General features: G+C 42.3%; 1 protein-coding gene across 1 annotated transcript in view; it reads left to right on the forward strand.

Moving 5' to 3' along the window:
* The window catches only part of chrm5b (cholinergic receptor, muscarinic 5b), an 84,586-nt gene extending 73,554 nt beyond the window's left edge, over window positions 1-11,032 (forward strand). The window contains exon 2 of the mRNA XM_028822232.2: window positions 8,364-11,032. Within this exon, the coding sequence (XP_028678065.2) occupies window positions 8,458-10,044 (1,587 nt within the window). The 5' untranslated portion in view covers window positions 8,364-8,457 and the 3' untranslated portion in view covers window positions 10,045-11,032. The remainder of the gene's footprint in view (window positions 1-8,363) is intronic.
* The last annotated feature ends 436 nt before the right edge of the window (window positions 11,033-11,468 follow it).

Here is an 11,468-nt window from a genome sequence, read left to right on the forward strand (position 1 = left end):
TGGTCTTACTAAAACAGGGTTCTCTGCTTATTTGAATAATCAAATCAAAATGAATGGATATATTTAGAGATCATACATGTCAAAAAGTTTCTATAATTTTCGTCTTCGATATTTTACGAGACAGATGACGTGTTTTTCTGTCTGAGAGCATCAATCAGCAGAGAATCAAGGGTTTGTTCAAATCAAGTCACATATAATTTTATACATTATAAAAATATAAATAATAAATACTCTATAAATATCAGTATGTACAATGCCTGCAATATATTAATACTAGCTGTGCTCCCCGACTAAAATCGTTTGAAATCTAAGTAATCAACGTACTGTGGACCTCAGCATTAACATTAGCTGTGCACCATCAGTGAGGATAAGAATGTACAGTACATCAACGAGTAAATCAAGAGCTTTGCTTTAACCACGACCCACCATTACGAAGTCTGCATGATTCCTGCTGTCGCTCCAATCCGCCTGTCAATCTACCGCTCCCTTCTTCCCTCACTCATGAACAAGACCCTGAGGTAATTAAACTCTTCTGCTTGAGGCAGCACCTCATCCCAACCTGGAGCAGGCACACCTTTCTTTAGCACTCTTTTTTTTCTTGAACTCCGGTCTTCGCGACTATTAGGCAACAGTGTTATCCAATGTGCCATTCAGCTGCCCACATCCATCCATCTGCTGAACTCACTTTATTCATTACGCTATGGTGAATTGGCTATATGGGGAATAAACAGGAAGCACCCATCCCAGGAAGGGGCGCCAGCCTTTCAGCAACACACACTTAGTGAGATATGGGCCAGCTGAAAGCCCAACACTGGAATTCTTATTCAGATTTTCTTATTCATTAATAAGCAAAAAAGAGAAATAAGTGTAGAAGAAAATTACAGTCCTAAACATTCCATTAGATGCATGCTTGTCACATGATCCCACTTCTGAAATGTCTTCATCTCACAATAATTCATTTTCCAAAAAAAAAAAAACAAAAACATAATATGGTGTCAGTAAAACTCACCAGAAAGCCACAGCCTACAATCAAATCAAGTCCAAAATCACAACATGAGCTTCAGCTTCATGGACCAGGACTTAAGCATGGCATGGTCAGGCTCTGGGTGGAGTGTGCAGAGTCCCCAGGTCCAGACTGATAAGATAGATAGATAGATAGATAGATAGATAGATAGATAGATAGATAGATAGATAGATAGATAGATAGATAGATAGAATTTGACTAGGTCCCAGGGAGAAGTTTGGCTTTTTATATATTTTCAATTAATAAATAAATATTAAATAAATATCATAATATGACAAACAATAAATGCGCACCAGAATGTTTAACAGGAAATAAAACTTAAAAGATTCTGACTTGGCTAAAGATAAAAGAACAGTCCCAGTCCCCATGAGGCACTATACAGTCATATTGCTGTTGCCATAAAGGAGCTCCAGTCGTGTTTCTTGACCCGCTTGTGCTGAATCATTAATTGGCTGAAAGTACCCTGTGTTAGAGTGTGAGAGTGAGGATGTGCAGCATTGTTCATAATGTTACTCAGTTTTCTTTTATTTCTTTCCTTTGCTACAACCTCCAGAGGGTCCAGACTGCTTTCTATAACTGAGCTTGTCCTTTTAATTATGTTACTGATTTGGTGGGCCTCTCTTAAAGTAATGCTGCCAGCCCAGCACAGCAAAAGGGCCATCATAGAGTTGTAGAACATGTGAAGGACATCACTTCACACATTAAAGGAACACATTCTCCCAATGAAAAAAGTACCTGCTCCACCCTTTCATACAGTATATAGTTCTTCTGTGTTATAAGACCAGTCCAACCTGTCATTATTTTGGACCCCCAAGTTCTTGTAGGAGTGCATCACCTCTACATTCACTCCTTGAATAGTGACCGGACATAGCGTCTCTTTGGTGCGATGAAAGTCAATAAGCAGCTCTGTGATTTTGCTGATGCTGAGTTGCAGACAATTCTCAAAGTTCTCCTCCTGACTCCTCTCCTCTGTCTCATGCCCCTTATCGAAACACCCCATAAGTGCAGAGTCATCTGAGAATTTCTATAAGTGACACGACCGGGTGTTATATTTACAGTTTGAGGTGTACAGACTGAAGAGAAGAGAAGACAAGCCTGTTCCTTGTGATGATCCAGTGTTGCTGACATCCACATCAGAGACACAGTCCTTGAGTCTCACAAACTGTGGTCAGCCTGACAGATAGTCCATTACCCAGGACACCACAGGCTAATCCACCACCATATTTAGTTTATCCCTTAACAGGGATGGTGAGATGGTATTGAACGCGCTGGACAAATCTAAAAACATCATATTATCCTCACTGTCCTACCAGCTTTGTCCGGATGAGAATAAGCCTTCTGAAGCAGAAAGTGAATAGCATCCTCCCCTCCAATCTTTGTCCAATATCCAAACTGCAGTCGGTCCAGGCGGTCTATCACAAGAGGTCTCGTATAGTACAGGACCAGTCTCTCAGAGGTCTTCATGATGTGAGATTTAAGTGCCACTGGTCTGTAGTCATTGGGTGAAGAGGCTCCTGCCTTACAATGCAATATGTTTTCCACAGCAGTGGAACTTTCTGAAGCAGTTGACAGAGGTCACCACAAAGCTGGTCAGCATAGGCCTTAAGAACTCAAAGACTGACTCCATCTGGTCCAACAGCTTTTCCTGTGTGTAGCTTCCTCAGTTGTCTCCTTACTTGGTGTTGAATCATGGACAGCCCACACCGATGGTCAGAGGTAGACTTGTCACTGGCCATTCGAAGTTGATGTGGTAGAAGTTGTTGATGTAGCGGATGGTAAGGGGGGACTGGTCATTGGAAGAAGGTGGCAGTTGCAGGAAGGGTATATTAAAAACTAGTTCAGGGCGTTACTTTTGCCGATATCCCTTTCCAGTAATTATTCCCAGTCCATTCCAGACATCTTTATGCAATTCTTAGTGGGTTTGTTTGCTATTTTAGCTTTGTAAGCTTCCTTTCCTTCAATCAGCTTTTTAGCACAAGCTGTACCTCCTTCTGAGCCTCTTTGCCACTGGATTTGAAAGCTCTCTTTTTCCTCATTCAGGAGACCTTTTACCTCCTTAGTAATCCACGGCATTTTGTTTGGAAAGTAACGCAAGTAACGTTTGTTAAATGAGGGACTGGTTTTCACGTTTTCTTTTACTTCTGTTTTCTTCTTTTTCATTGGCATTGACTGCCTGTTTGCCTAGTCTCTCTGCCATTCTCCAAGTTGACTTTATTTGATACTATATGCTAGATTCCTGCCTGTCTTTCATGTTTGCTCACTCCTTTATCTCTTCTGACCTCATAATATCTTCATAGCTACAGAGTCATGGCGGCCTCAGTCTAAACATGCTGGCCCAAAAAAGTTCTTAGCTAGCCAGTATTAATTCTCTCTCTCTCTCTCTCTCTCTCTCTCTCTCTCTCTCTCTCTCTCTCTCTCTCTCTCTCTCTCTCTCTCTGTGAGCTAGGTCCTAACCTTGTTCTGTGGCATCTTTACATATGGTAACACCTTCCCAGTGTGGCTGACAGCCGGCATGTCATCCCGGCCAGGACGCCCCTGTTATAGAAGGATGGGGGAAGGCAGCTTTTTCAGAACACTGCCTCCCCCAAAATGTTAGATGGCAGCTCCCCTGTAATGTAGCAGTGCCTCAGATTCCAGCAGGGAATCCTGGGACTTGGAGTCCGGTTTCTCAGCCCTGTTGGGTGCCGTGGGTGCCACCAGGGGGAGCTGTAAAAGGAGCTAGGGAGTCATCCTTCTCTTGCAGCCCAGAAGTGCTTAGAAGTCATGAGGACGGAAGCCCCACAGTACTTCCGGGCTGATTAAAGAGTTGGGATCATTGACATATATAGATAGACGCCTCATTCACTGTGTTGCCCAGTCAACACGATATGTCAGCGCGTACGCCATATTGCGAGTGGCAAAAGTGTCATTTAAACTAATACAGATAGACGTGGAAACCAGGTTTTCTGATGAAAAAACAATAACGTTTCAAATAGTATCATTTACAAACAACAGATTTTGGCGAATCATCCATCCATCCATCCATTTTCCAACCCGCTGAATCCGAACACAGGGTCACGGGGGTCTGCTGGAGCCAATCCCAGCCAACACAGGGCACAAGGCAGGAACCAATCCCGGGCAGGGTGCCAACCCACCGCAGGACAGGCGAATCATTTAAATGCAATTATTTATATCCATTTATACACTAATAATGACAATTATTAAATAATAATTATTATTATTATTAAATAATTCCTCCCATATAAGTAACATTTCTCAGACTGCCTTCTTCCATCTCTGAAACATTTCCAGACTTTGTCCTGTTCTTACGCAACACAGTACTGAAGTATTGGTTAATTCCCGAGTCACCTCACATATAGATTACTGTAATGCTATTCTATCTGGCATCCCACAAAAACTTATCCATCACTTACAACTTCTTCAAAATTCTGCTACCAGAATAATAACCTGCTGTTCTAAATCCACTGAACATATTACACCAATTCTCTCTCAACTTCACTGGCTCCCTGTTAACTACAGAATACAATACAAAATACCACTCTTAACATTTAAAGCTCTGCACAACCTCACGGATCTACAGACTGGCACTCCTCTCGCTCACTCAGATCCTCATCTGCAGCTCTACTTTCTGTACCACACATCAAACTCAGTTCTATGGGAGCTCAAGCGTCTCTCATTGTGCTCCTCAACTCTGGAATTCTCTTCCCTCTCATATCCGTCAGCTCGATTCAATAACTCATTTTAAAACTACCCTCAAAACTTATCTTTTCAAACTGGCATACCAATTGTCAATTTTGCACTGTTACTGCCAGTTATCTTTGTTTGTCTTTCTTTAACAGTGAAATGATACACTCAATGACAAAAATAATAATTTTATTGTATACAAATTAGCTTAATAATTTCTGGAAACATTTCACTCATTCCTCTCTCTCTCTCACACACACACACACACACAATGTGGTTACTTAAATATATACAGGATAGGATCTAAAATCCATGAAACAGAACTGTCTTACTTAGCTTTTTCCGTGTGTTGCCACTCTGTAATTTGAGAATTCAGTCTGGCAATATGGTGCAGCCATTAGTTTGTGGAAGACAGACACAACTAAAGCATAAAATGATGGTTGTCAATTTCAAACTGTGTTTCCTCAACGTGCTCCTTGAGAAAAAACATATCATCTGAACCATTCTCAGCCCGAAAAACTGATTGATCAAAGATACACTAACAGCTTGTCCTAATGTCGACTGTCGGATAACATGCTCAGCTACTTTGACCATCTTGACTGTACCCTGAGAAGGAATCATCAAACCTCCTTTGTTTTTTAATGTGAGCGAGTGGTAGCTTTGATCATATGCTGCCGGTACAGCATCTGTTACCAAACTAGCACGGCACACATCACAGGACAGCTTTCTCAAAATCCCGTCTAAGGGCTACCTCCCAATGTTTACTGAGGTGGATTTCTTTAGGAAACTTTCAAAGTTTGAGAAATGCTAACAACTAACCACAATCTGCATAGTTAGTGACTCACTTGAGCACATAAATGCATAGCTTTGCTATCTTAGCCTGGCGTATTTAAAGTTAAGATTATAAAACGGGATTTTCTAATGGCCAAATATAACCAAAACAATTGTTTATCTTTACCTATGAAATGTAATCCCTGTGATCTGGTTTGGAGCGTACAGCAGTTTGTACAATCCCAAGCAGCACATGTGTGAGGCATCTTTATCCATTACTTCACTCCACAGCAGTGCCACTCGTAATATGGAGGCGACGTTGACATACGATGCTGCTGGTCATGTGGCGTCTAGTAATTCTATGTCTATGGTTGGGATTCTTCATCTGACCCGGAAGTGCTGGCAAGTCACAGGGACGAAAGAACGGAAGCACTTCCGGGTCAAGGGCTATATAAAGTACTGTTGGGAACCAAGCAAGTGAGCCTGAGTCGGGAGGACGTGGACAATACTTCCTGGGAGGTGTGGAGGAGAAAACTATTAGTGCTTTATTGTTGTGGTTATTGTGGCTGTGGTGCTTTGGAGGCACTATACAAAGAAGAAGAGAATTAAAAACCTTTTTTGTGCTTTTACCCTGTGTCCTGTGTCTGTCTGTTGGGAAAAAAGGTGGGCAACAGTGCCACCTAGGGTCCATTCATTTATACCAGGTAGGCTACCCTTAACACCATTCAATGAATTATTCTATTGCATTTGACCTAGTTCAGGACATTATCGTTGCCCACATCCCCTTCTAGCACCAGAGCCCTGGATTGCTTGAGTCCAATAATTATGACCTGTCCATTCCAGACATCTTTCATGTTATTCTGAGTGAGGTTTTTATTTTAGCTTTGTGAGCTTCCCTTCCTTCACTGCAGTAAATCCTTCAGAGCCTCTTTGTCACCGGATTTGAATGTTCTGTTTTTATGGGTACCACTGTGTTGACACAGAAGTTAATCTAGTCTGTGATGCAGTGACAGAGTCCCTCAGTATCTTCCCCATGTCACTCGCACATCATTCCCCAGTCTGACATTTGGAAGCATTCATTCAGAGTCATTTCAACCTCCAGGATCCACCTCCGCACTATTCTGGTGGTAAGAGGATGTTGTCTAATAACAGCTGTAGCTGCAACTAAGACGGTTCAGATTGTGGTCAGATCTAATCAAATGTGCCACCTTTATTCCAGGTTCTTAGCGTCCACACAAAAATGTCTCATCCATCCACTGAACTTTAGGCTCATGGTAGGACAGGCTCTATGTTAGTTGCAAGACATCCAAACATGAAACTAATCCAGAATGCAGCACTTACTGTATCATGGACAACGTTCATTCATACCAAGCCAATTTAGAGATTCCAATCAACCTAGCAGACATCTTAGAGATGTGGAAGGAACTAAAGAGTACCTGAAGGAGAACCCACACAGGTAAGGGGGGCAAAGAGTGAACAGGGGCTTCTGAAGCTTTGAGGCAGTGGACTAAGTGCTGTGCCACCCCCAAACAAGCACCATCATTTATATTATCAGTTCACCACTGGTCATCTGGCTTCTGTGTTACACACAAGTACATTGAGATTTTTTGCTATGTTTGTTTATCTTTGCTCCTTATTGATTCTTATTGCATTAATAACTTTCTTATCTCCATTATCCATGAAAACATGACATTATACATTTTTCCTGGTCATCACTACAAACAACAGATGTCAGTAATAAATACAGAAATTATAGTTCTTGAGTGGAGCATTCCTTTAAAATAAGTTATTATTAAATTATTGAATCACTTTAACAAAGATGCATGACCGATCTAATCATATGATCATGACTTGCTTTGCCCACATGTCCGTTATTTTAAACACTGGAATCCTTGCCCCAGGTCTTCCACCCATTGGCATTCCAGAGAAGAGGAGAGACCACTCCCTACCAAAAGGTTTGCTTCAAGAGCCCATACTATGTGTGGATGTGATACCAGCTACATCTACCTGGTACTTTTCCACTTTCTGCACCAGCTCCGGCTCCTTGCTTGTGAAAAAAAGTAATATCCCAAGTCTTACATTGCCAGGGGCTAGTCCATCTTTCTCACCTATGCCATCACTAAATTGAAATCATGCCCGATCCTCAACCTTCAACATGTTCTGCATGGCAGAACTGAGGTTTCTTCACCGAGTGGCTGAATTCAGGAGAGTGTCAGAGTGGAGTCGCTGCTCCTCTGGATTGAGGAGCCAGTTAAGGTGTCCTGGGCATGTTATGAGGATGCCCCCTAGGCGGCTCTGCCTGGAACTGCTCAGGACATGTCCCATTGGGTGAGACAGACCCAGAACTCTCTGGATTGATTATATCTCTCAGCTGGCTTGGGAGTGCCTGGGAATTCCCCAGGAAGAGCTGTAATCTGAAGCTGGGGGCAGAGAAGTCTGCGCCAACCTGCTGCCACCAGGAAAAGCAGTTAAGAAATGAGATGAGATGGAATCACTGCTTTAGGTTCAATCTTCTGTTTGTGTAACTAGAAGTGAATACAGGAGTAAAATCTGTGTTCTTTCAGCAAGGATGTTTTGTCACTGATATATTCTATCATGTATCAGACATTCCAGCTCTTCTCAAGCTTTGCACATTTATTTTCAGAAAAATCTATCCAAGCTCTACATCACCTGACAGGTATTCTGAAAACCACTCCTGATGGTAAAAGCTGAGGTGCTCAGGAATCAAAACAATGCACAATATTACCAGCTGCATGGGTCTTATGTGTTAAAATAAAAAAAAGTCTCCTTATTCTATCTGTCTGATCCAGTAAACTAGCTGACTGGTGTCCTCCTCATTTCATTTTACTACTACTGTGTCTTTTCTTTTTCTGTTTATTTACAGAGAGCTAGTGAGCTCCAGACCATGATGACGATGATGCACGACATTATCACATTCTGGGAACGATGACCTTAAGGTTTCCTAGACGAGCAGAATTATGTCAGAGAAGCTAATGAAGAATTTGACAGCAGCCAGCGACAACATGTCAAGTCCTCAACACCTGGGCGGCCACAGACTTTGGCACATCATTACTATAGCAACTCTCAGTGCCATTGCCAGCCTCATTACAATCACCGGGAACATCCTTGTGATGATATCCTTTAAAGTCAACAGTCAGCTGAAGACAGTGAACAATTACTACCTGCTGAGCCTAGCCTTTGCCGACCTCATTATCGGAGTGTTTTCGATGAATCTCTACACGTCTTACATTCTGATGGGGTACTGGTCTCTAGGCAGCCTGGCGTGTGATTTATGGCTTGCGCTAGATTATGTAGCCAGCAATGCTTCAGTGATGAACTTGTTGGTCATCAGTTTTGACAGATACTTCTCAATCACCCGTCCACTGACTTACCGGGCCAAACGAACCCCCAAACGGGCAGGTATAATGATTGGACTGGCATGGCTGATATCATTTATCCTGTGGGCCCCTGCAATTTTGTGCTGGCAGTACTTTGTGGGAGAGCGAACCGTTCGCCCTGATGAATGCCGCATTCAGTTTTTCACAGAGCCCATTATCACCTTTGGCACTGCCATTGCTGCTTTCTACATTCCCGTTTCCATCATGACAATCCTGTATTGGCGCATCTACAAGGAGACGGAGAAGCGCACAAAGGATCTGGCGGAACTTCAAGGTTCAAATTCACCAGCGGACCCCAGGACAACTAAACCCCAGAAAGTCCTTCTCAAAACCTGTTTCAATTGCAAGCAGCAGGCAAGCACTGGACGAGAACAGACCCAAACGTCCTGGTCCTCTTCTAGTAGGAGCACAGCTACCAAAATGACGTCCACTCAGAGCAGTGACAACAACTGGACCAAAAATGATCAGGAGGCTTCATTCAGTGGCTACCCATCTTCTGAGGAGGATGACAGACATGTAAGCAAACCTATTTTTCAGCAAGCCTTTAAGAGCCAGAGCAATGGCCAACATGAAAGTGCAGAAAGTGAAGAGAGCAGCCAAACCCCTCACAAAGAGGATGCAAAGTTGTCCAGCTACAAAAATTCTACTTACTTCACATCCCCCACCAAATACCATCTCCAAAAGACCAAAAAAGGGCTTTCTTACAAATTCAAATCCGTAGCAAAGGACAGCAGCAAAGCCCAATGTGCCAATGATTGCTCTCAGCTCACTCCTTCTGCCTGCTCTTCAGCTGAGTCAGTGGGACAGGCCTCTTCCAAATCCTTGGACCCCAACCTGAAAAACCAGATAACTAAAAGGAAGCGGATGGTGCTCATCAAGGAAAAGAAGGCGGCTCAAACACTCAGTGCCATTCTCTTGGCTTTCATCCTCACATGGACCCCATACAACATCATAGTTTTAATTTCAACCTTCTGCTCCGAGTGCATTCCCGTTTCCTTGTGGCATCTGGGCTACTGGTTGTGTTACGTCAATAGCACCATCAATCCCATTTGCTATGCCTTGTGCAACAAGACCTTTCAAAAGACATTTAAAATGCTGCTTTTCTGCCAATGGAGAAAAAAACGAGCAGAGCAGAAGTTATATTGGTCAACAGCCCCTCGTCCATAGACCTGCTGTGGGCTATGATCTAGAGTATGCTTGAACTACTAACCATGGAAGACAAAAAAAGGATTTTTTTCTTTGGGGATCTGCTTAGATGGGAATGAATGCTGGCAAAAAAAAGAAACAACTGTGTTGGTGTGCTTGTAGCTATATGGGTGTGCAAGAAGAATCCCCCCCAATTACCATCAATCATGAATTGCTACCAAATCTGAAGTGTTTTCAAAATAACAAATTAATATACTGCAGCCAGCAGAGCACTAATTATCTGGGCAAACTAGGATGCTAGGGTAACGAAAAATAATTGCATCTACATAGCATTACATTCTCAGAAAGTTCTGGGTCATGCAAGCCAGAGAATATTCCAGCAGCACTAGGAGCAAGAAAGAAATGCAATGTCCAATCCCACTTAAACTAACATGCTAATCTTTGGGAATGTGGGAAGAAAACTGGAGTAGTTGGTGGGACCAGGCACAAGAATCAAGCTCAGAACATTAAGTCTGTGATGGCACTGTTCCACCCATTGCATATCAATGGGCTTCAATACTCAGTATGTCATGCATATTATTATATCGTTTTATATATACAGCACTGAACAAAAGTACATGTATAAAATGTAAGGGGATGCAAATTTTGTTTATGACATAAGCTAGCTGCTTGAGTAATTACGTTAAGAAGGCATTGGGATGACCAAGTGCTTAAATAATTGGGACTCTGCGAATGCCAATAACAAGACATAACAGAAACAGTCAGATGATCGAAGTTTGACTCACCAGAAACAGCAGCTGGCAGCCCATTCAGGTACCCAATTCTTGGGCTGATTCCAGCCTTGTACCTGGAGCTGCCAGAACTGGTTGCAATCTTCCAAGTCTTGAGCCTGTATTGGAAAATATGGGTTCAGAAAATGAATGGATGGATGCACTATTGTGTTTGGGATTGTAACATATTTAGATAAAACGAAACAGCTAGTTAATAGGTGCTTAAATGATAGATAGATAGATAGATAGATAGATAGATAGATAGATAGATAGATAGATAGATAGATAGATAGATAGATAGATAGATAGATAGATAGATAGATAGATAGATAGATAGAGTCTAGAACAAGAAATATGGATCAGAAGCAAGTCTAATTTGTCAATGAAGAAATCAATTCCACGAAAAAACAAAACCCTAAATCACAGTTAAAATTCAAGTCAGATTCTTTTTACCAGGAAACCAAAAACAAAACACAATCAGTAAATCCATCCATCCATTTTCCAACCCGCTGAATCCGAACACAGGGTCACGGGGGTCTGCCGGAGCCAATCCCAGTCAACACAGGGCACAAGGCAGGAACCAATCCTGGGCAGGGTGCCAACCCACTGCAGCAATCAGTAAATTCATAGTCTTTATCCAGATCTCAGATAACCTGGAAATGTCGAAGGGTGACC

The sequence above is a fragment of the Erpetoichthys calabaricus genome, chromosome 16 (genome assembly GCF_900747795.2).
Source record: "Erpetoichthys calabaricus chromosome 16, fErpCal1.3, whole genome shotgun sequence".
NCBI classification, from domain to species: Eukaryota; Metazoa; Chordata; class Cladistia; order Polypteriformes; family Polypteridae; genus Erpetoichthys; species Erpetoichthys calabaricus.